Source organism: Ursus americanus, chromosome 8 (genome assembly GCF_024610735.1).
Source record: "Ursus americanus isolate L20-20 chromosome 8, mUrsAme1.1.p, whole genome shotgun sequence".
Taxonomy (NCBI): Eukaryota; Metazoa; Chordata; class Mammalia; order Carnivora; family Ursidae; genus Ursus; species Ursus americanus.
In genome coordinates, this window is record NC_142134.1 from 2,013,995 (window position 1) to 2,039,116 (window position 25,122).

The 25,122-nt window shown below is 36.7% G+C and overlaps 1 protein-coding gene across 6 annotated transcripts in view; it reads left to right on the forward strand.

Annotated features, from left to right (window-relative positions):
- Positions 1-604: 604 nt before the first annotated feature.
- The window catches only part of SLC9B1 (solute carrier family 9 member B1), a 63,018-nt gene continuing 38,500 nt past the window's right edge, over positions 605-25,122 (forward strand). For 3 of the 6 annotated variants that reach the window (XM_087863941.1, XM_087863942.1, XM_087863943.1), the window contains exons 1-4: positions 605-754; positions 6,435-6,543; positions 19,948-20,017; positions 21,732-21,870. In XM_087863941.1, the coding sequence (XP_087720067.1) occupies positions 6,464-6,543; positions 19,948-20,017; positions 21,732-21,870 (289 nt within the window). In that variant the 5' untranslated portion in view covers positions 605-754; positions 6,435-6,463. The remainder of the gene's footprint in view (positions 755-6,434; positions 6,544-19,947; positions 20,018-21,731; positions 21,871-25,122) is intronic. The other 3 variants (XM_045792705.2, XM_087863944.1, XM_087863945.1) reach the window with 3 other exon arrangements.

The following is a 25,122-nucleotide window of genomic DNA, read 5'->3' on the forward strand; positions in this document are numbered from 1 at the left end:
CCCGTTCCAGACACTTGTCATGTAACAATTCATTTGTCTCACATCACCACCAACCACGTCCTTTACAGAAGAGAAAACGGAAGCTCAGGGAGGCTATGTAATTTGTCTGTCGTTCCACAGCTATAGAGTGGCAGTGCTGAAATTTGAGCCCAGTCTTAACCCCAGACACTATTCTCTTTTACAATTGCACTATATTTAAGCTGACTTAAGACGAAACATGATATGAGTTGTGACAAGTCACTCCTGGCACGTGCAGCCAGCCCCCTGGCGCGGCTTTTTGGCTGAAGGGCCCTGTGATGTCAACTCTGTCCCTGGACTTTGACAACCCAATAGGTCAATATTCACAAAAGACGGGGAAAGGAACGGGTCGAATAGACTGAAAGCACACCAGGCGGTCCCGGCAAACCCCAAAACCCTCACCTCCGCAGGCCAGAGCGCCCAGTACGCCGCTTGAAGGTGCAGCCGCCACCAGCCCCGCCCCGTCACCGCCAGCCCCGCCCCGTCACCGCCAGCCCCGCCCAGACGCCGCCAGCCCCGCCCAGACGCCGCCAGCCCCGCCCCGCCACCGCCAGCCCCGCCCAGACCCCGCCCCGCCACCGTCAGCTGAGCCAGCCGCCATTAGCCTGGCCCCAGCGGCCCGCGCGGAGGTCGGGTCCTGGCTGCTTTCCCGGCCGGGGCGGCGCGTGGTGTACGCGGCGGTTGCTGGGCGCCAGGGCCGCTCCCGGGGTAGCGAGGGATGCTGAAGGAATTGTAGGTACGGTCCATTTTTCTCAAATCCCTTCCTTTCCAGGCCCTTGGGCACTACTGGTCCCTCGTCTCGCGCGGTCTTTCCCTTCCTGTGGACCCGAGGAACTCTTGTTCTCCCGCTTCAGGAGGACATGGCTCCTTTGTCAGAGCTGGGGAAGCAGCCTCAGACCCTTTTCTCTCCTCCCCCTGACGCGTCTTTACTCCCTCATCCCACATCTCTTTTTATTCCTACCCTTCCTCCTCTGTTTCTCTCATCTTACAGGTAAATCACAAGTAAGAAAAAAGAGGTCAGTCAAGACTGACTACAAAATTAATTTAATTAAGGGCAGACTGTTGTACAAAGGGTGACTATCTGCAAATCAACCTTAACATGCTCCTGTGACTGGTGGTGTGTTCCAGGATTGGTTGCTTATCCCGGGAAAGCTTAACTCCTCTCAGTTCCCCCGTCCCCAGCCTATTTCTGTGGACAAGCCCTTGAGATTAGTGCTTTTGAAGGATTAAGGACAGTTGCATACGTACCAGGTGTCCAGTACATCATTCAGGAGTCGTGAGAGCTCTGCAGGCCCGTGCCAGGTCCCTGACACCCCTCTATGTGTGTCCTAGAGCCTAGGAAAAATTAGGTGGTGCGAAGGAGAGGAGCAATTAACCTGGGTACTCCCTAATTTTCCATAAGGGTAAATAGAATTGTTATTTGTGCAACAGCACTGTGGAAAATTAACACTTGTTACTATCACAACTAAAGAATTCATGACCCCAGGTAGTTTAGTTACTATGTGCCTATGAAAAGGGCATTCATATTTATTGCCTTCTGTGAGTACCAAAATTTATATAGCTGTTTTTATCAGTCGGCTGTCTCTTGTCAGGAGCTCCTGCCCATTACCAGACAAAAGGAAAGAGGCAAGTGCAGTAATAGCACTATATAAATAACATGTTTATGCTACATCTCATTTTGTACATTATTTTTATATTCATCCCATTTATACATTTCTGTGAGATCGAGTTGGTTAACAAAACTCCATTTTACTGAGGAGGGAACTAAACACAGATTAAACAATACCTGAAACTTAGTATAATATATACATTCAGTAAATATTTGTTGAAGGGATGAATGGATGAGATCCTCAAGGAGCCATGCCTTATTCGCCTTTGTATCCCCTGGACCCAGAGCTAAGTCTAGCACTAGTTAAGTTCGCAAATGTGAGAGAGGTCAAGTGACCCACTCAGGAACAGGCATTCATTAAATATCTCTAGGGAACTACTATTTTGTCATTATTCTGAATACAATGGTAAGAAAGACTTGCAAGATTCCTGTTCTCATGGAACTTAAAATTTGGTGAAAAAAGAAACAAGATATGAACAAGGAAATTTTGGATAATGTTAAGTGACGTGAAGAAATAAAACAGTATGAGTGAGAAAGATACTGGGGAAGAAGTTGCTTTAGATTGATTGGTTAAGGAAGGCTCTCTGAAGAGCTAACATTTGTGCTGAGACCTCAGTGATCTAAAAAAGCCAGCTACAGAAATATTTAGGATCAGAGCATTGCAGTTAAAGAAAACTCCAATTGTAAAAATCCTACAATAGAAAGAGCTTGGCTCTTCCAAGGAACACCATAAGACTGCTGTAGCTGAAATATGGATAAAGTAGTATAATATGACCTTGAAGAGATAGGTAGAAGTCAAATCATATAGGGCTTTTAATAGGTTGTGGGGATCTACCCATGGAATAAGTTTGGAATTCATTTAAAGTGTGATGATAAACCAGCAGGGAGTTCTTCTGGAAGGGAGTAATATAATCTGATTTACATTGAAAAAAAGATGTGTTCTGCCTATTATGTGGTTAATGGATCATAGGGATTGGGAGAGAAGATCAGTAGCAGAAGATAGTTGTGATCCAGGAAGGAATGAGAGTAGTTTGGGGTAGAGCGGTATAAGAAGTGGATGGATATGAGATATATTTGGAGGCAGAACCTACGACTTGGTGATGTTATAAATATAGGGGTGAGAATAAAAGAGAAGCTCCTAAGCTTTTCTCTTGAATTTGAGTGGATGGTTGTGCCATTTACCAAATGAAAAAGGCTAAAGAAGAAAATGTGTGTGTGTGTGTGTGTGCGCATGTGTGTTGGAGGGTTGTTTTTATTTTACTCACCTTGTTTGATATTCATATTAGAAATCTAAAGTAAGTTCTGTGTCTTGAGTTCTATGTAAGGAACCAAAGACAGAAAGTTGAGAATCATCAACATGTAGAAAAAACTACCTGGAGAAAGTGTATTCATAGAGAGCATTCTAATGATTAGAGGTAAAGCAGAGGAAAAGAAGCAAGCAAAGGAGATGGAGAAGGAGTAGCCAGTGAAGTAGGAAGAAAACCCAAAAAATGCGGTGACTTAAGCCAAGACACAAAGCATGGCCAGTATTATTGAAACATGCTGAAAAATCAAATAAAATAAAGAGATCTGACCATTGCATTTTGGCAACATGTAGTAGTTACGTGCCTTGACAAGCACAATAAAGAGAAAATGTAATGTGAAGAAATAGGCACAGCACTATAGATATCGCAAGATATGTCATGAAGAAGAGCTAAGAAATATAGGTAATAGAGGAATATGTGGGGTCAAAGTAGAATTCTCAAAGATGGAAATACTGAAGTGTGTTTCTAGGCTAATGGGAATTATACAGTAGAGGAGAAAAAATTATAAGAGAGAATGAGTATATTTTAAGAGTGAAGTCTTTGAGAAAACAAGAGGGAATGGGATCCAGGGAATAGGTAGAAGTGTTGGCTCAGAAACATGAACATAAAATTTATAGTAATAGGAAGAAAGGCAGTGACTATAGGTAGAGATGCAGATAGATGAATAGATTCAGTGATCTCAAGAGAGAGTTTCTGCCTGAAACTGATTCTCTTTTGCTCAAGAAAGTAGAAGGTCAGAGGCTAGATCAGTAAGGAGAGAGAAGGAAGAATGTTTGGGTAGGAGGCTTAAGGGGTGAAAAGAAGGCATAAAATAGTCATTTTATTTTATTATTTTATTTTTTTAAAGCTTTTATTTTATTTGACAGAGAGAAAGAAAACACAAGCAGGGGGAGCAGCAGGCAGAGGGAGAGGGAGAAGCAGGCTTCCCGGAGCAAGGAGCCTGATGCGGGGCTCGATCCCAGGACCCTAGGATCATGACCTGAGCTGAAGGCAGACGCCTAACCGACTGAGCCACCCAGATGTGCCATAAAATAGTCATTTTAGAGGACAGAAGGTAGTCATACTTGACTTGGTCTGTTTAGGCTGCTGCTCTAACAAAATAGCATAGACTAGGTAGCTTATAAACAATTTTATTTCTCATAGTTCTAGAGGCTGGGAAGTCTAGGACCAAGGTGCTGGCAGATTCAGTGTCTGGTGAGAGCCCTGGTTCACAGATAGCCAAAAGGGATTAGGGAGCTCTCAGGAACTCTTATTAAGGGCACTAATCCCATTCTTGAGGGTTCTGTCCTCATGACCTCTCATATACCAAAGACCCCCACCTCATGATGCCATCACATTTGGGGTTAGGATTTCAACATGAATTTTGAGGGGACATAAATATTCAATCTATAGCAGTACTAGAGAAGCACAGTAGCATAGCTGGGCAGGATCAAGTGCCCATTTGAGATTCGTGACCTTGTGAGTGGGTAGCTGAGATAGGGTGGAGGAAAAGATCATAGTAGCCAAGGAGTCATAAGACCAGACTGTTGGGAGGATTGGCTACCTGGTTATTACTGGTAAGTTACTGAGCGAGTTCTTGAACTCAGATATCCTGACTTCCCAGCTCAATATATTATCATTTTACTGATATATATTATCATTTTACTGATAAATGGCTCACAGCCTTACTCTTTTATGCCACCTACCCTTTCAGTTAACATTAAAAAAAAAAATGTGGCTTGATTTTTTTTTTTTTTGATCCATATATCCAAATACTAGATTTTCATAGGCTGCTGTTTTTTTCTCTCTTATCCCCTTAATATTTACTTGTCGAATTTTAGGTTTGTTTTTGTGTTGGGCAGGGGGGCTTTTTTTTTTTTTACCACTTCCATCAATATGTGTTTATTAAATTGCAAAACCCTAACTCTTGTAAAGTGGAAATGAAGGATGAAATTTGGAAATTCTGTTGCCTGTAGAGCTGGGATGACCAGTAATAGGGAGACCTGATCTGTATTTACTCTAATAATAATAATAATGATAATAATAATAATATATAATGATAATAGACAGCATTAGGGTAGCCTTTTACATTTTGTGCTATGCTTTTATTTTCTCTTATCTCATTTGATTTTATAACTACCTTTTTCAGATGAGGAAACTGAGGCTCAGAGAGGTTAAGGGTCTTGACCAAGGACACATACCTAGTAAGTGGCAGAATTTTTAACCACAGTGTTCTGACAATAAGTCCCATGTTTTTTTTTTACTATAGTAGTTTGTCTCTTTGCTTTTTATACTATATTATATCCAAAATGATATCAAAGAAAAACTGGTAGGTAGAAAGTAATGGCTAGCTAGAGGCCTTTTACAATTCAAAAACTTTTTTTTATATGTTTAAAACTCAACAGTTAATGAAATTAGATAATTACCTACCATCTACTGTGTTAGGTAATTCAAAGAACTCAGAATGATTATGAAATCACCACTGATTTAATCTACTAGAGAAATGCAAGTCACTAAATAGTTCTTGGGCCCTCCCCCAAGCACATACTATATGTGCTTCCACAATACCCTGTATTGACTAAACTCTATGTACAAAGGAGAATGAATACAGTACCATTTACACAGTGGGCTCTCATTGAGTATTTGTCAAATAACAGAATGATGATAGTTAAGCAAGCAATTGTAATAGTGAGATGAATGCTATGATAAGGACACATCCTAAAGGGAACTTCTAAAGGAAGGACCTCTAAACTGATATAGAGCTAGTTGTGCAAAAACAGGGGTGTAGGGTTGGAAGACAGTATACAGAATGTATAAAGTCTCAGAGATATGAGGCTTGGCAAGTTTAAAGAACTAAAATACAGCTGAAGTTTAAAAAGCCAAGTATAAAATGAGATGAGCAGGGACAAGGTTAGTCCTTACTAAAACGAGTTCTGTAAGCTGAGTTTGAGTTTGGACATTTTTCTTCTATGGGAAGCCATTGAGGAATATTAGGCAGGAAGTTGCCATAATCATGCTACATTTTAGATTATGCTGCATTGTGGACATTACAAGTGGAGGCCCAAGACTGGAGGTAGGGAGAACACTTGGAAGGTCATTACAGAGCTAATGGGAAAAGGTGCTTATGGCCTGGACTGGGCAGTGGCAATTTATAATGAGAGAAGTGGACCAAATTTTCAATTATTTATGTACTTGTATTAACATGATTTAGTAACTCACTGGATATCAACAATGAAGAAGGAATAACTCCTTGGTTTCTAATTTCAGCAATAGAGTAGATGGTGGCTTCATTCTCTGAAATAGGAAATTCACTGAAGAAAGAATAGATTTAGTGGGGGAAGGTTTTGAGTTCAGTTGTGCATATATTGAGCTTAAGATTTTGTAAAGACAATGAAGTAGAGATATCCAATAAATACTTAAATACACTACTTAGAAACTCAACAGAGATTCTCTAGCCAGACTCATCAGCATATTGGTCATAATTGAAGCCATTAGAATAAAATAAATTTCTTAAATGTATATAGAGTAAGAAGAGAAGAGGGCATAGGGAAGAATGCTGAGGAACCCCAACATTCAAAGGATGGATAGAGAAAAAGAAGACCAAGAAAGGACAACCAGAGAGCTAGAACAAAGGTAGGACAAGTTATAAAGTGATGTGAGAATTCAAAAAGGAAAGACGACTTCTAGTTTTGTGCTATGCCTTATAGGAAGTTCTATTGGAATGACCCTTAAGCAATACGTTTCATTTACAAAGAAGAGATGGCAGTAGTAAAATATTACAAACAAAGAAAACAAAAATGCATGAGAGAATAATTAACAGTTTAATGTGACTGAAATGTAGAATCAAGAGCACTAGAGAGAATGCCATGATAGTTTGATGCCTCGTGGAAAACCATGGATTCTGGGTAAGTTGTTGGTAACTTTATTATTTGGTGAGAAAAACCATTGTGGCTGGGGCTAAGGGAAAGACAAGAAAGATATAAAACATGCTCTGAACCCTGGAATACCTTACCATTTTATTGTGGAAATAAGATCTAGGCACCTGAAAAGAATAAAAATTCAAGATAATATCTGATTAATGAGAACAAACACCAAATACTGTAGGAATTTTAACAGTGGCAAAGTCAATTTGAATTGGAAGACTAGTTTAGCCCAGATTTGTATTGTCCTGATTAAACAATAATGCCAGCTAGTCATTATTTTAAAAACAAAAACAAAACAAAAAGTCCTGTTCTAATTTGAATGCTCTGTATAAAGAATATTCTCTTTGTAGATTTAGCTCTCAAATTCATTTGTTCAGAAAGGATTATACTGTAGTTTTTACTTGATGATCTTTGATGTACACCAAAAAAGACTTCCTTGTTTGAAAGATAACAATGGCTCCAAAGATCCTAAAGCAATACACGTAGATAGTGATGCATATGCTTTACCTAACATTCATTTAATAAATATATGTCAAATGAGCATTATGCGTCAGTAATGCATAGTGGCTCTGGGCATGGACTACATATTGAAACACACCTGAATTCAAGTCCCAGTTCTGCTTTCAATGGAAGGAAAAAGTTGCAATCTCACTTAGAATAGTTTATACTTACATCACCAGATGGTGAGATAGATAGATAGATAGATAGATAGATAGATAGATAGATAGATAGATATCACTAGATGTTGCCGTTGCACAACATTGCTTCAAAGTGAGAAACCCAAAGTACAGTATATAGTACAAGAACACACACCAAGGAAAGACAAGAAGTTGTTTCTATTATGTGATATACATACATATATACATATTTATATAAGATGTGTAGGTAGTTCCCAAGCAACATTTGTTGCTGTTCTCTCACGCTGTTTCTTAGTAGGTCCATAAGTAAATAGAAAGAAGCATAGACTTAAAACTGATAAAAACCTTAGATCATCTAACCTCCTCCCTTTCTACCTCATTTTAGAAGTTTGGAACTGAAGTACAGGGAGGTGAAGTGACAAGAAATTTACTCAATACTATGTAGCAGATTAAAAGCAGAAAGCTTAGATTTCCCAACTCTTTATGATTCCATACTGTGTCCATTAACATTTACAATCAAAGAGACATTCTAATAAAACCAGAACCTGTTAAATCCATCAAAAATTTCCACTACTTTAAAAGCAAAGTTTAACAATATAACATCCCCCATTTCTAATAAAATTATCAGTTGAATACCATAGCTTTTGCTATGAACCATACAAACATCTTACTTTATCCCCATAATAGCAAGATATGTAGTACGTATTTATTTATTTCTGTCTTATTCCAAAAAGGATTTTTAAGAAGTTTATTGAGGGGCACCTGGATGGCACAGTCCGTTAAGCATCCCACTCTTGGTTTGGGTTCAGGTCATGACCTCAGGGTTATGAGATTGAGCCCCTCATAGTGCTCTGCGCTCAGCATGGAGTCTGCTTGGGATTCTCTGCCCCTCCCCCCCAACTTGCTTTCTGTCTCTCTCAAATAAATAAATATGTTTTTAAAAGAAGCTTATTGAAATAATTATATCATAAAATTAAAAATGAAACTGAAGTGATCATAAAAGATACTAGAATATAAACCACTATAAAGTCTTCTTTTTGTTAGTATATGAAAATCATGCCCTAATGTCTAGTAAAATCAAATTTGATCAGCTAGTCTCAAATTTTGTTCTGCTTTCTCTAGCTGTGAGCACAAAGTAAGAAAAGTAGATAGTATTATGCTCATTAAAAGATGACCAGATACTATAATTTCCCCAAGATCATGCAACTAGTATATCTCTGATTTCAAAGCCCTCATCCTTTCCATTATACCAGCTATCCAGATATATAATGAGAGGACTCCTAACAGGATACAGTCACTGTAACCCTTAGACACCTGAATTACCACAATTCTTATACAGGTAGGCTTTTGTTTATATCAAATTTATTTAAATAATTGCACAGAGCTGTTGACAAGATTTATTCTGTCAAGAAATTGACTCCTAAAAATGTATTAAAAGACAGATAAATTTTATGAGTTTATCTGCATTTTAAATTACAAAATTTGTATTAAGGAAATCAGCATTTGAAAAATTGATTATATAAGAAAAAGACAATCTCCAGGGGAAGTGAGAAGTCAAGAGGAAAATAGAGAGAAGGAGCTATCTAGAGCAAAGAGGAAAGCAGATGGGCATAGTATTAAAAAAGAAAGAAGGGGGCAATGGGGAAAGAGTTAAGGCTCATATATCCTGCCTAGCCTGCTTCTGATCCCTACATTACTCAGGTATCTGGATTTCCCTCTATACCTTCCTCCATTTTTCTACCAAAAATCTTTTTAAAAATCTTAAAAAATCGTGAACTCTTACCTTAGCCAGGGTCCTAGTTCTTCAAACCTTTCACTCTTTAATTTTTTTCTATAGAAACAGAATCTTTTTCTAATTTGTACTGTTGATTTCTTGTTTGTCTTTGCAGCATAATCATTAAGGACCTTATTCATTCTATAACTTACTTCCTTTTTCTTAATGTATTTGTAAAGCCTATTCTTGGTGTTGGGATATTTTACTCTTCTACAAAAGATCCCTTTCTTGTTCACATGCAGAAATGTTTTTGTTTTTGTTGTCATCTTGAGTATCTGGCATTTTAAAATTCTCGGTTCACTCCATATTTATTTCACAAATATTTATTGAGTGCCTACCACATGTAGATCAAGTGTAAAACTGGATTATTGTCCCTCCTCTCGTGGAGCACACAGCCTTCCAGTTTCCTCCAAGATGTAATAAGTCCACTACGACCTCTTTTTTACTGCTCGTAATCAAAAACTCTAGGCAGATTTGAAGTGCAACTACCTGAAGATTGAAAAGTAAACAAAAGCAATTGGATTGTGAAGGAGAGTCAAAACTACAAGACTGAATTTCTTTTGCAGCTTTGACCTGTACACAGACTCCAGTCAGAAAACCATGCAAGGACAGCACAGGAGGCCAAAACTGCAATAGAAGCCCTATTTTTATGGCTTGAAGATGTGGAAAATGGACTCTACAGTTTAAAGAGAGCATGAGGAATCCTTCTTTTCGTTGTTGTTTTCCTTTTGTGGTTTTTCCCCAAGGGCAAATCCTATTAATGACATTATGGGCAACTACAACTCAGAGAAAAACCCCATCTTCTGACCAGAGAAACCAGGAAAAAAGACCTTGAGAGATAAAGCTCGGTACAGATTTAGGAGAGGAAAAACACTGGAGAATGAGGTTCCTTAGTTCTGCATATGAACCCATCTAAGTGTCCTGGGTCATCTCCAACTGTGCATGCATGAGACAGGCCTAAAGCAGCATAGCAATGGCTTGAAGAACTAAAGTAAGATAAAAATTGTTTTAATTAAATGGGGGGAAAAACACTGCCCAAATCACAGACTAACCCCCAAGTGGTTCATGCATGAGACAGACCAAAGACAGCATAGCAAATGCTTTGAAAACAACGGAATTGGAACCAGGGCCCTCAGAAGGAAAGAGAGAGCTTATGCTCTGCACCTAACCAAGTTGATTACCTACTGAAATAAACAAAAATTTAAATATTCTTCAGAGGATTTTAACAAGACCCAGAGTCTAAACAACAAAATGTCAAGAAAATACTCCAAAAGTACTTGACATATAAAGAACCAGGAAATGAATATCTTATAAGAAAAGAAAATCAATAGATGCTAACCTAAAATGGCATAGCTATTGGAATAGCAAACAACGATATTAAAGGAGCTATTATAACTGCTTCATGTGGTAAAGAGAAGTATAATGAATGGGAAGATACACATTCACAGCAGAAAAATAGAAACAGTAAAGAAGCAAGTAAAAGATTTTGAACTAAAAAAATACAATATCTGAAATAAAAATTCACTGGATAGACTCAACAGCAGAATGGAAATGAATGAGGAAAGAATCAGTGAACTTGATAAATAGAAATTGTCTGATATGAAGAACAGAATGAAAAAAAAGATTGAAAAATAAAATGAACATAGCCTCAAGAACCTGTAGGACGCTATTATGGAGTCTACTGCCTAATTCAGAGCATAGAACAATCACTCTAATGGATACACACTGAGATAAATGTTCTTGAAGAAAATGATCAAGATTCTATAACTGCATATAAAAACTAGACCTGACTTAGCCTAGGGACAGAGGTGGTTTCATAAATATTTCTCTGAGGATATGGCCCTTGAGCTGAGGGATGAAAAGGAGTTAACCAAATATAGGGGAGAATGGTGGTGGAGAGTGTTTCAAATTAGAGAGAAAAGCAAGTATTAAGCCCTGCAGAAGTAACCTGGCAACTTCAAGGAACTAAAAGAACATCAGAGTGACTAAGAGTGGGGGAAAAATGGTTGGGGAATGGTATGAAATTAGGCTAGAGAGGGAGCCAGGGACCACATCATGCAGAATCCTGTACGTCATTGCAATGGACTGAATGTGCCCACCCCCCAAAATTCATATATTGAAATTTTAACCCCCAGTGTGATGGTATTAGGAGGTGGGACCTTTGAAAGTTCCATGAGGTTAGGTCCCCTATAAAGGGATTAGTACCCTTATAAAAGCAATCCCAGAGAGTTCTCTACCTCTCTTTTTGCCATGTGAGGATACAACAAGAACTTGGCAGTCTGTAACCCAGAAGAAGATTTTCAACCCTACTTGCTGGGACCCTGATTTTGGATGTGCAACCTCCAAATTGTGAGGAATTCTGTGTATAAGCCACCTAGTCTGTGATACTTTGTAATGGTAATCTGAACTAAGACAATCGTGTTAAATATTTTTGTCTTTATCCTAAAGCCAGTGAGGATTATTAGGGCACTCAACCAGTGAAATGGTGGAAACTTCAGGATACCCAGCATTTAGCAATTGATAAGTTTGAGCCTGTAAAGGAGACAGGGGAGGAATAAGAAGAAAAATGAGGGGCGGGTTGCGTATGAGAGAGTGGTTTAACAAGCACCAAAAGAAAGATGTTTCATCATGCCATATGATCACTTGGAGATTACTTATGACCTTTGCTAGAACTATTTTTTGGAGTGAAAAAAGTAGAATCTTCAAGTAGAGAACAATGAGGGTGAATAGTTTATGGGAAAAAAGAGACTGAGAATTGCCAACTCTCTGGAACAGTTATTGGTAAAGGAACAGAGACAGATAGGGCAAAAACTGAATGGGCATGTGGATTTCTGGGAAACTTTTACGATGAATCATTTAAAAGTCATTGGGAAGGATCTAGTTAAAAGGAAGTGTGAAGGGAGAAGTAGTTGGTACAGGCAGAGAAGGATCATTTATAGTATAACATTCTTGAGAATATAGGAACGAATATATTCCAAAATACAAGTGCTCTGATTGCCTTAAATAGAAGGAAGGACACTTCCTTTAATGTAAGAAGAGAGAAGAAAGAGAGGAAGATAGATTTGTATGTGGAAAAGGGAGAGAAGGTTATCTACTGAGAATGAAGGGGAATATGTGGAGGATCTGCAGTTTAAGAAGAGTGTAAAAGGGTTGGGATAGTTTTTGGGGAAAATGAATTGACAGAGAATGTATTTGTTAGGATTGGTACATTTTAAAGGCCCACTGGAGGCTGTTGGTTATGAATTTATAGTGATGCCAGGTTACTCTAGTGTAGCTTTCTATGGCAGTATTCAGTTGCTCAGTAAAGTGAATGAAAAAATGGGATAATAGGGTTGGTGCAGGATCAGGATTTTTCTAGAAAGGTGCAACAACAATAACCATATATCAAGTAAGTATAGGATATTGGTAATATTTTGGAGATGATAGATCACACATTAAATACAAAAGGAAGTTATGAGGGAAAGGGCTAAAGGCTTGAGCTAAAGGTATCATTCCACTATACATCCTTATGAGGCTGAAGAATGGAAGGGATGAAGCAAATGTAATTGAACTAGCAAACTGAAGGAAGATAAAGTAGTATTTTTAAAAGTAGATGTTTGAATTAATCGTTGATTATAGAACATTTCAGATGATGGAAGGGTCTAGCATGGCCTTTCCTTTATTGGAAAGGAAGTAAAGAACCAAGGAACTGAGGTAGTAGATGAGTTATCCAAGTTTATGTTTAAGGCTCACAAGCATTACAAATCTGGGGTCAGGTGCTCATCATGGCTTTGGTGAATAATGGAAAGGGACCAAGATGAGGTCAGTAAATGACAGTGACTAGAAGAGGTAGGAGGTGGTATTGTCAAGTTATACAAGCTCAAAGAAGCAAGGAAAATAATGTTTAGAAATAGCAGTAGGGTGTCAGAAGGAGCGCTAGCAAATAAACAGCTAGTATGTAAGAGCTATAGGGGAAATGGTGTCCTTTAGGGAAGGGCTTGGTTTCAGATAGAACACAGAATTTGAGAGAATGCTCTGAAAATAGGTGGAGAATGTAAGAGGCTGAGAGTTTGATAATAGTCTAGCAGAAGTTCCAGAGTACGCAGTGAAAGGGGTTGGGAGGTGAGGGGCATGTAGAAGGCTGGATCACAGGCAATGAAATGATGGCTAGGGATCTTAACACTTTTATAGTTGACTTCCAATGAGCTATTTCTAAATGATGTTAGCCTTCTATAACTTACTTATTATTTGTACTTTATTTTTTTTAAGATTTACTTATTTTAAAGAGAGAGTACAAAGAGGGGGAGGGGCAGGGAGAGAGAGAAAGAGAATCCTCAAGCAAACTCCACACTGAGTGCAGAACCCGACACATGGCTGATGCCAGGACCCTGAGATCCAGACCCGAGCTGAAATCAAGAGTCAGATGCTTAACCAACTGAGCGACCCAGGTGCCCCTCATTATTTATACTTTACTTTGAAGTTCTAAGGCCCTTATTTTTAATAGTTTCTTTTCTAAAATGGAAGAGCTGAAAAGTTCAATATGTGGTAGATTTTTCTTCTTTCTTTTTCAAAATAGACTTATTATGGCCATTTCCTAAATCTAAACCCTTGTGAAAGATTTAGTGTATGTGTGGTGCAGTGTCTGGCATATTATAGGCCCTTGAGTTTTAAGAGTGTAGGCTCTGGAGCCAGACTGCTTGATTCTGGCCCCACCCAATTCCTGTATTTATAGCTATGTCACGTGGAGAAGTTAATTCAGCTATGCTAGGATAGTAAAGCCTGGACAAAAGAAGTGAATCAAGGGGAAGTGGTAAGGTATCCTGATCTGTGAAAAACAAGTGAGGCCACCATAATTTGCCTAATTTGGGGGGGAGGATATCATCCAAGGCAAAATTCTTAGAAAACTATTCGCTAGGAGTTGGGGAAAATTGAGGTAAAATGAGTGTTGTAAAGCTGTCTCAACCAAGCTTGGTCTCTGATTTGCTTAACAATTAACACTCCCCCCCGCCACCAGTCCAATATTTCTCTCTGGAGGAAGGTCTCGTCTAGAGACTATAAATTTTTATACACAATGTCAGGGTTTCAATAAAAATTATTAGCCATGCTAGCTATTAGACAATATTATATGACTACAAGCCAAGATAGAAAATTGAAAATAGGAACAGACTCAAAGGTGCCCCAGAATTTTTAGTTAGCAGTTAGCAAAGATGTTAAAATGACTATGACTGTAAGAACTAAAACTATGAAACTCTTAGAAGAAAATATTGGGGAAAGCTTCATAATATTAGATTTGGCAATGATTTCTTTGATTAGATAGCCAAAGCACAGGCAATAAGAGAAATAGATATATTGGACTACATCAAAATTAAAAACGTTTGTGTGTTGAAAAACACTGACAGAGAAAGAAGGCAAACCACAGAATGAGAAAATATTTGCAAATAATATATCAGGTAAGTGATTAATATCCAGAATATATAAAGAACTCTTACAACTTGAAAACAAAAAATAAATAACCCAATTAAAAACTGGGCAAAGGGGCGCCTGGGTGGCTCAATCAGTTAAGTGTCTGCCTTCGGCTGGGTTTATGATCTCAGGGTCCTTGGGGTGGAGCCCTGCATCAGGCTCTCTGCTCAGCAGTGAGTCTGCTTCTCCCCCTCTCCCTCTGTGCTCTCACTCTCTCTCAAATAAGTAAATAAAATAAAATAAAAAAACTGGGCAAAGGACTAAAATAGACATTTTTCTAAAGAACATATACAAATTGCCAATAAGGGCTCAAAGATGCTCAATAATCATTAGGAAAATGGAAATGAAAACCACAATGAGATACCATTTCATACCCATTAGGTTGGCTATTATGAAAAACAAAGTAACAGGTGCTGATAAGTATGTAGAGAAATAGGAACCCTTGTGCATTGCTGGTATGAATATAAGATGGTATAGCCATAGTCACTGTGGAAAACAGTATGACAGTTCCCCTAAAAATGAAACAATTACCATATGATCCAGAAGCTTTCCTTCTGTGTATATACCCAAAATAATAGAAGGCGGATACTTAAACAGGTATCTGTACATCCATGTTCTTAGCAGCATTATTCATAATAGACAAAAAGTGGAAAAAACGCAAATATCCATCAATGAATGAATGGATAAACAAAATGTGGTATATACATACAATGGGATGTTATTTATCCATAAAGGGGAAGGAAATTCTGATACATGTTATAACATGAATGAATTTTGAAGAAATTATACTAAGTGAAATAAACCAGATGCAAAAGGACAAATACTGTATGATTCCCCTGTATCTTAGGGTACTTTAATTCATAAAAATGGAAAGTAGAATGTGGTTGCCAGGGAGTTAGGAGAAGAGAGAATGGGTAGTTGTTTAATGGGGAATTGAATACAGAGTTTCACTTTGGGATAATAAAGTTCTGGAAATGACAGCAGTGATGCTTGCTTAATAATATGAATATACTTGATACCAGTGAACTGTATACTTTAAAATGGTAAGTTTTTTTGTTATATAATATATATTTTACCACAGTGAAAAAAAATTTTTAATGATGATGATTAATATCAGCCAGAGAGATATTATCTTCAAAGGAGCCATGGTAAGAATGACAGTTAAAGTCTCAACAGAAACTATGGGAGCCAGAATACAGTGGAATATCTTTAAAATTCTTAAAGAAAATAACTTCTAATATGGAATTCTGTATTCAATGAGAATCTCTTTCAAAGACATTTAAGGCAAACAAATAATGAAGGAATTTATTGCCAACAGATCTATATTAAAACAAATACTAGGACAGACAATAACAAGGTCAGCAAGAATATAAAACTACTGTAAAAATAGGTTATAACTAGTGCAATAAAGAAAGAAAAAGATAAAATATATTAAATTTACAAAGGAAGAAATAAAACATATTTGCTGACTATGTGCTTGTGTACTTAGAAAATCCAAAAGAATCATTAGAATAAAGTGAATTTATCAAGGCCTAGATATAAAATAAATAAATAAAAATTACTTGTATTTCTGTATACCAGCAAAAAAAACAAGTAATAATAATTTTTTTTAATGGTACTGTTTGGTACATCCCAAAAAACATCAATACCTAGAAATAAGTCTAATGAAAGATATGTGAGACCTCTACACAGTAAAACTATAAATATTACTAAGATAAACTAAAGAAAATCTAAGTACATGAAGATATACATACAATGTTCAGAGATTAAAAGACTCAATACTGTTAAGATGTCAGTTCTCCCCAAATTGACCTGCAGATTCAATGCAATATCAGTCAAAACTCCACCAGAGAGAGAAAGTGAGAGAGAGTGTGTGTATGAATGACAACCTCTTTCTAAAATTTATGTGGAAATACAAAGAGACAAAGAGTTAATCCTACTCTTAAGGAGAGCAAAACTGGAGAACTTACAACACTAGGTAACAATTCCTATTATACAAGTACTACTAGTGGAGTGTTGGCAAAGGATAGACAAATAGGCCAGTGGAACAGAAGAAAATCCAAAAATAAATTCACATATATGTGGCCACCTGACTTACAACAAAAGTGACACTGGAATGCAATGGGTAAAGGATGAACTTTTTTTTTTTTTTTAAGATTTTATTTATTTATTTGACAGAGAGAGAGCGAGAGAGGGAACACAGCAGGGGGAGTGGGAGAGGGAGAAGCAGGCTCCCCGCGGAGCAGGGAGCCTGACTTGGGGTTCGACAGGACTCTGGGATCATGACCTGAGCTGAAGGCAGATGCTTAACAACTGAGCCATGCAGGCACCCCAAGGATGATCTTTTTAATAAATGATGCTGAATCAATTTGATATTGATATGAGAAAAAATGAATTGTTATCTCTTCTCACACTATACATAAAAATCAATTCCAGATGGATCATAGACTTAAGTGTGAAAGGCAAAACATTAATGCTTCTAGAAAAATATATAGGAGAATATCTTATGATTTCAGGGTTGTCAAAGACGTATAAAACAATAAAGCTCTAATTATAAAGAAAAAATAAATTAGACTAAATTAAAATAAAAATTTCTGTTCATTCAAAGACATCATCAGTGTGAAAAGGCAAGCCACAGAGTAGGAGACAATATTGGCTATATTTCTAATAAAAGATTTGATTCTGGAATCCATAAAGAACTCAAAAAAATCAATAGAAGTCTGCCAATACACTTTTTTAAATGGGGAAGAGATTTGAACACTTTACTAAAGAAAATATTCAAATGGCCAATAAATATGTGAAAATAATGTTAGTCTTCATGAAAATGCAACTTAAATCCACAATGCAACATCTCCAGAATAAGATGATACCAAGTTTAACAAGGATTTAAATAGTGTTAAAGAGTATTTGGTTCAAATTCCAGCTATGCCACTTGCTAGCTGTGTGGCTTTGGGAAAACCACTTATCCTTCGTGGGTCTCAGTTTCAACATCTGTAAAATGAGAATAACAAATAACTCATAGTGTTGTGGAAATGATTCATGTTAAATACTTAATATAATCCAAGTTGTATCAGCTGTTATATCATTTAATCCTCACAATAACCAATAAATTTAGCAATATTATATCATTACATGTAAGGAAATTGAGGCCTATGGAGATAAATCACTTCTCAAAGTTATTAAAAGATAAAGGGGAGAGTAAAATACATTTCTATCTCAGCTCCATAGTCCTTACTTTTAGTTACCATGCATACTATCTACCAATTCCTCTCTTGGCAGATATGCAAAGAGAGTATCGAGTAGCTGCCATGAATATTACTTGACACAGTATCAAACTTCTCTTAAACATGTACATTTATTGTTCAGACTCCTTATCTAGGTTCTGAAGTTCTATTGCATGGTCTGCTTGCCTGGATTCCAAGTCCTGCTATCCTAACTATGATCTAGCTGTAGATTTTTATTTTTTTAGTTTATTCATTGATTTTTAGAGAAAGAGGGATAGAGTGGGAGCAGGGGAAGGAGCAGAGGGAGGGAGAGACAATCTTAAGCAGACTCTACTGAGCAAGAGCCCAACTCAGGGCTTAGTTTCGCAACCCTGAGATCACAACCTGAGCCAAAACCAAGAGTTGGAGGTTCAACCGACTGAGTCACCCAGGTGCCCCAACATAGCTGTAGATTTTAAAATACGCTGCCTGGTTTCTTGTATGATTCTTGGTGTTTTGTTTGCCTGTTCTTGTCTATCTGCCTAATTATGACTTACAGTTTCTCTTTAGTTAGATCACAGCTCAATGTCACCTTGATCAATGTAACATCTTCCGGGTTTATTTTCTCCAGTACTTAATCACAATCTGAACATACTGTTACTCTGATAAAATAAATAAATAAAATCTTTAAAAAAAAAAAAAAAGAAAATACTGTTTACTGTCTTCCTCTTCCTCCCAACAAGAATATAAGCTCCATGAGAGCAGAAACCTACGTTTGTTTTCTGCTTTATCTTCAGAGCCCAGAAGAATAGACATTCAATAATTATTGTGTGGATGGACTTGTGTCCTGACCTCACAGCTCTTATGCACTACAGCTCAAATTTTTTAATGGTTTTAGCCCTCAGCCTATCCTTTCAGAACTTGACACAGCTTAGGTGATTTCACCCACCCTCCTTGTTCATAGAGCTTACTCACTTTTAACTTCTAGTCTAACAGTTAATGACAGGTTGTCATTCTAATGACCAGATAGTTTTTATATTCCCTTTCAGTAAAATGGAATTTTACTTTAAAGGGACTTAGGGATCTATTTTTTTAATCACATTTTAAAAATAAATGTTATTTTCTGTTATAATGACAAATTAGTTATGATCCCTTATAGGATTTTGCACATTAATATTTTACTTCATTAAAATGAGGCAATATATGTAAAGCACCTAGCATATGTGGTAGGTAACTCAAATGTTAATGATCCTTTTCATTCAAAATTTTCATTATTAATATTCTTGCCTTTTTAAAAAAGTATAGATACTTGAAATACTGTGGGGTTTGGTCTTATCAAGTACCTAAAAATTCAGACTTAAAAGTTTTTAATTTTGTCCTCAATAGTAACTCAAGAATTGAAGGGTATTTTTATGGCAGGTACCCATCCTACACTCAAAGGCAGCAAAAATCACAGAGAAGGTTGAAACTATAGATATTTTAAAATAAGTTTCCAGACCTAATTCTTCTGATGTGGTCCTATTTCGTTCTTTTTTTTTCTAGTTCATTCTTATTCAAAATAAGACTTATTTTATTTTGTTTAAATGTTGGACCTATGGATCTTTCAAATGGACCACATATAAAGACAGTATGTATCAGTAACTTACAGATGTAGGTATTAATGTAGTTGATCATATTTAATTCAAAAAATTTTTGGACTCTCTTCTGACAGGAATATGACTGAAGATAGAATAAATCAATGGTGGAAATTATTTCAGTGCATAAAATAAAGAACTGAGTTTTCTGATACATACTTGTAAGATATGACCCACCATTATGAACTACTGAGAAGTATTAAATTCTGCGTGATAATGGTTTTTAAAACGTATGCACTTGATTTTGCCTCATAACTTAACAATGAATATTTGGAGCTATCTTAACTATAAAGATATCTGACTTGACTGTGATACAACTTTATGATAAAAAAATCATTAAAAAATTAACCCCACTTAACCATGTTTATTTCAGATGGATTTATAGTACTATTTTATTCCAGTTATTTTTCTTTTAAATATTAGCATGTACACCACAGAATCACAAAATGAACATCTGGAGGATAAAAACACCCCATCATCTACAACTCCTCAGGTAAAAATCTAAAACTATTCTGTATATATGACATAAAAATCAATCTGATCTTAAAATTTATTTTTCAAGTTTACTTATTAGGTTTCTATTATATGTCTGGTTAAAAAATGAGAAGTGGTCATGTAAAAATAACTAATTTAAATAAGTCCTAAGAAATGAGCAAAAGGAATGAAAAGATTGAAAGGGGTGACTAAAGATTATTTTGGAGTAAAGAGGGCAGATTTCAGGAGTAATGGAAATATGGCCATGTCTAGGAAAAACTCAGTAATTTAGACTACAAGAGGTAAAGAGAAATTAATTAAAATGTTGTGCTATATATTGGAAAAGAACCAAGTTTTTGTTTTTCCAAGTGTACAGAGTATGTCATAGACCTTCTGTTGGTCTAGTTTTACTGCATAATAATCGCTCATAATTGGAATTATAAATTGTTTACTTTTTAAAGTAACTTTTTAAAAAATTGTTTACTTTTTTAAATAGAGGTTTCTATAGTTCTTAAGGGCCCAAAAGTTCTTCTTTTGAATATTTAAAATATTCACCATTGATTCAAATTATTTGTCTGTAAAAACTTCATCCTAGTCTATGTCAATTTATTATAAATTCTGAAATAATAAAATATAAAATAATATGGTCTTACCTCATATGACCTGTTATCCACACTAATCAAAATTCATCTTTGTGTCTTTACCTTGGCCCTTTTGTATAGTGACAGACTTCCCATAAAATTCTCTATACCAGAACTCCAACAAATTAATCATCATCAGATTTAAAGAAGTTTGATATTAAAAGAGCTACATAATTCATTTACATTAGCTGCTGTGGTGCCTTTGCCTCTCTAGTCATTAAATGTTTCCTCTTCACTTCCTTAATCTGTCCGTGCCTATAGCCTTTGTTACCATTTCTTGTGACAATGCAGTGTTCTCTCTCCACTGCACTCAAAATATTATCAGTGCACTCAAAGTATTGGCCTGCGTGTACACATACATACATGTGCACGTGCACACACACACACCATGGTGACAATAAGGCAAATTTGAAGATTTCTGTTTAAGGGTTAACCCTACTCTGTTTTGTTTTTTTTATTTTTTGGCTTGTTTTGTTTACATCGGGAGAAACCTCTCAATATTCTCACCAACTAAGATGTCTTTTTTTTTTTCTAAATCAGCAGTTTCATAATTAGACTAACTACTATTAAAAGCCTAGAAGATGTAGCTAAACCCATGAACTACCTAAGGATATTATCTGTAATTAATAGTGGGAGCATGAACCTTAAATTTCTGAAAGCTTGATCTGTTTTTCTCATTTTTTCCAGTTATATAATTTTTCAAATGAAATGAGTCCAAGTAAAATTATATTTCACCTCCTTTCCAACTTAGTTGTATTTTCATTCTAAAAAAAGTTTTATCGAATAATCTTTGGAAGTAAGACTGAAGAGGAACACTTTTAATTATTCTGCCTACACTATAGGCTCATTTATTCAGTATGCATAAATCACAAATGAAAATAGCAGGGACTCAAGTCTTAAAGAGTACACAAAGTGCACGCCTGTGACATCCTAAAATACCTAATGATATAGTGCATGAATATTCTTTTATATGTGTAATTCTCCATGGTGACAGTAATAATATGAATTTAATGATGAGATTTGGTGGTTTCGTACATTCATAAAATTGTATGAAAAGTATATTTCTTAAAAGATTTCCTTGCTTTACTTTAGATCCTCAAAGACAGTAGTATTAGTGAACATGAAGAAACTAAGGAAACTGTCTTGTCACAAACAGAGGAAACAAAACCACAGATGGAAAAGAAGTGTTCTTGTCCTCCACAAGGAAAATTGAATAAACTTATTACAAATGGTATGTGAAATAAGAAATGTAAATGGAGAGAAAATGAGAGATATATTTAATAAAGTTATATTTTTAAAGCTTTTATTTATTTATTTATTTGACACAGAGAGAGCACAAGCAGGGGGAGCAGCAGAGGGAGAGGGAAAAGCAGGCTCCCCGCTAAGCAAAAAGCCCAATGCAGGGCGCGATCCTAGGACCTGGGATCATGACCAGAGCCAAAGGCAGATGCTTAACCAACTGAGCCACCCAGGCACTCCTATATTTGATAAATATTGAAACACAAACCCAACAGAGCCACTGCTAAATCTGTAGATTTGCTGTATACTTCAGCTCTTATTACAAACAATATGTGGACAAAGAGGAAATATTTCCTTAACTCTGTCAAAAACTAATAATGATTGCTTAACATATTTTAATATTTTTCATGACTTCTTACATTAAATCTTGGGGATTAGAAACAGCATTGATTGGGGCGCCTGGGTGGCACAGCGGTTGAGCGTCTGCCTTCGGCTCAGGGCGTGATCCCGGCGTTATGGGATCGAGCCCCACATCAGGCTCCTCTGCTATGAGCCTGCTTCTTCCTCTCCCACTCCCCCTGCTTGTGTTCCCTCTCTCGCTGGCTGTCTCTATCTCTGTCAAATAAATAAATAAAATCTTTAAAAAAAAAAAAAAAAAAAAGAAACAGCATTGATTAAGGAGCGCCTGGCTGACTCAGTCAGTACAGCATCCAACTCTTGATCTCAGGGTTGTGAGTTCAAGCCCCACATTGGGTGTGGAGCCTCCTTGAAAGGCAAGGCAAGGCAAGGCCGGGCAGGGCAGGGCAGGAGGGTGGGAGGAAGGAAGGAAGGAAGGAAGGAAGGAAGGAAGGAAGGAAGGAAGGAAGGAAGGGAAAGGAAGGGAAAGGAAAGGAAGGAAAGGGAAAGGAAGGAAGGGAAGGGAAAGAAAAGGAAGGAAAGGGAAAGGAAGGGAAAGGAAAGGGAAAGGAAGGAAGGGAAGGGAAAGAATGGAGGAAAGGGAAGGGAAAGGAGGAAGGGAGGGAAGAAGGAAGGAAGGGAGAGAAGAAGAAAGGGAGGGAGGGAGGGAGAGATGAAGAAAGGGAAAGAAAGAAGGAAGGAAGGAAAGAAAAAAGAAAAGAAAGGGAAAAGAAAAGAAAAAGGAAGGAAGAGAGGGAGGGAGGGAGAGAGAAAGAATGGGCATTGATTAAAGATTTTTATTTAAAGCCTACTTTTGATATTTAGTTTTTTAAAGATTTATTTTGAGAGAGAGAGAAAGAGTGAGTGTGAGTGTGAGTTGAGGGAGGAGCAGAGGGAGAGAATCTCAAGCAGACTTCCCACAGAGCCCAGAGCCCAGTGTGGGGCTCAATCTCACAACCCATGAGCTCATGACCTGAGCCAAAATCATCAGTTGGATAGAACCCAACTGAGCCACCCGGGCACCCCTGATATTTAGTTTTAAATCAGCTGGAAAGAACATTATACTCCTGACAATATTAAGGTTCTTAATAAAATTAGGACCCAAATTTTTAAAAAGCTGCTGCCTTGTAAAGAATTGTATAAAATTTGCTTTACCATTAAAATTTTAAAGCATCTCATTGTCATATATTTATAAGTTGTCTCCTGATATTAATAAAAGATTTTCTTGATTTTTTCCTAGATATTCTATACGATTTAAGTTAGAGAGATTTTGGCCTCCAGAAGTATAGAGCCTATAGAGAACAAAAATTAGTTTAAAGTATCATGAAGGATAAGTAACTGAAGTTTTAAAACTTTATTTTCTTTTTTTTTTTAGATTTTATTTATTGAGAGGGAGAGAGCATGCACATGCACAAGTTGGGGGAGGGGAAGAGGGAAAGGGAGAGAAAATCTCAAGCTGACTCTGCACCCAGTGCCAAGGCTGACGTGGGACTTGATCTCGTGACCCTGAGATCACGACCTAAGCAGAAACCAAGAGTCAGACACTTGTATCTGACTGAGCTCTCAGGCGCCCCTAAAATTTTACTTTATTTGCTGCTTGCTAACTTTAAACTTTTGAAACCAAATTTTATTAATTGATTTTTCCTTTAGTAAAAGTTGCTTTTTAATTAACATCAATATTTTTAAGGTTCTAAAGCTGAACTTGAACATCTGACAGTGTAAGGTGATTGAACTCCTTTGTAAATATAATTTCTGCACATAGATTCTACATGCACATTCCCATGGCCCTATACTGTCTTTAGTGGGCATTATCTATACAGCAGTTGTTAGGAGTAGGGTCAGGGCCCGTGAAGAGAGGAAAATATATTGGTCACCAAAGATTATCCACTGAGATTGAGAACTACAGTTTGCTCAGGAAATAATTTAGGAGTTTATAACACCAGTATTGAAACTACAAACATACTTGGGTCCCTAACTGGTTTTCCCCTTTGTTTTTGTTATTTTTGATTTTTCAAGTTTAGAGAAATTTATAGGAAAAGGATCTTCCATGTTTCTATCTTGGAGGGGTGTATATTCTTGTATTCTCTTTTTCTGTCTCTGTCTCTCTGTCTCCATATTCATCTGTCTGTCTGTGTCTTATCTCTGTCTCTCACACACACACCCATACACTCTACATGCACTAAAGAAACTCTTAAAACATATTTTCTAGATAATAGCATATATTCTAGATAATGGAGATACAGCTTCAGTTTCTCTATAAATCATATTTAGTTCACCAATCCCATAGTGCATATAAATTAATTTAGTAGGGAATCTAAACTCTCAACTACATGTAGGAATCAGTCTCATCACTTTTAATCACACTATTTATGTCTTTTACTCGGGTGGTAGCTTGCCTAGTTCCAAAGAAATGGATATTCTAGGGGAATAGGTGTAGGTTTTAGGCTATTATTCCTTTTTTGTTTAAGTTTACTTTCAATAAAGATACTTTATTTTCAATAAAAGTTACTTTATAACTATTTTCATAAAGTTGTTTTTCCTTTAAATAAATTAAAGGAAAGCTTTATTATAAATCTAGCTATGATTTTCAAATAATCTTTGGGCCAGAATTTCTCCATTAAAATCTTATCATCAGTGTTATGAAGTAAGCAGTCTTGAAACTTTAGAGCTCAAAAAAAATATCCCAGACACTTCCAATTTCTGGTCCAGCATAATCACTCCACCTTAACATATAAAAAGCTAAACAAACTGAAAAATTAACAACTCTTCTTAGTTACACCAAAGAAATAAGGGTAGAGGGCAAATAACTGCCCCCAGAATTGGAGACAGCATGTGGATGCAGAGAATC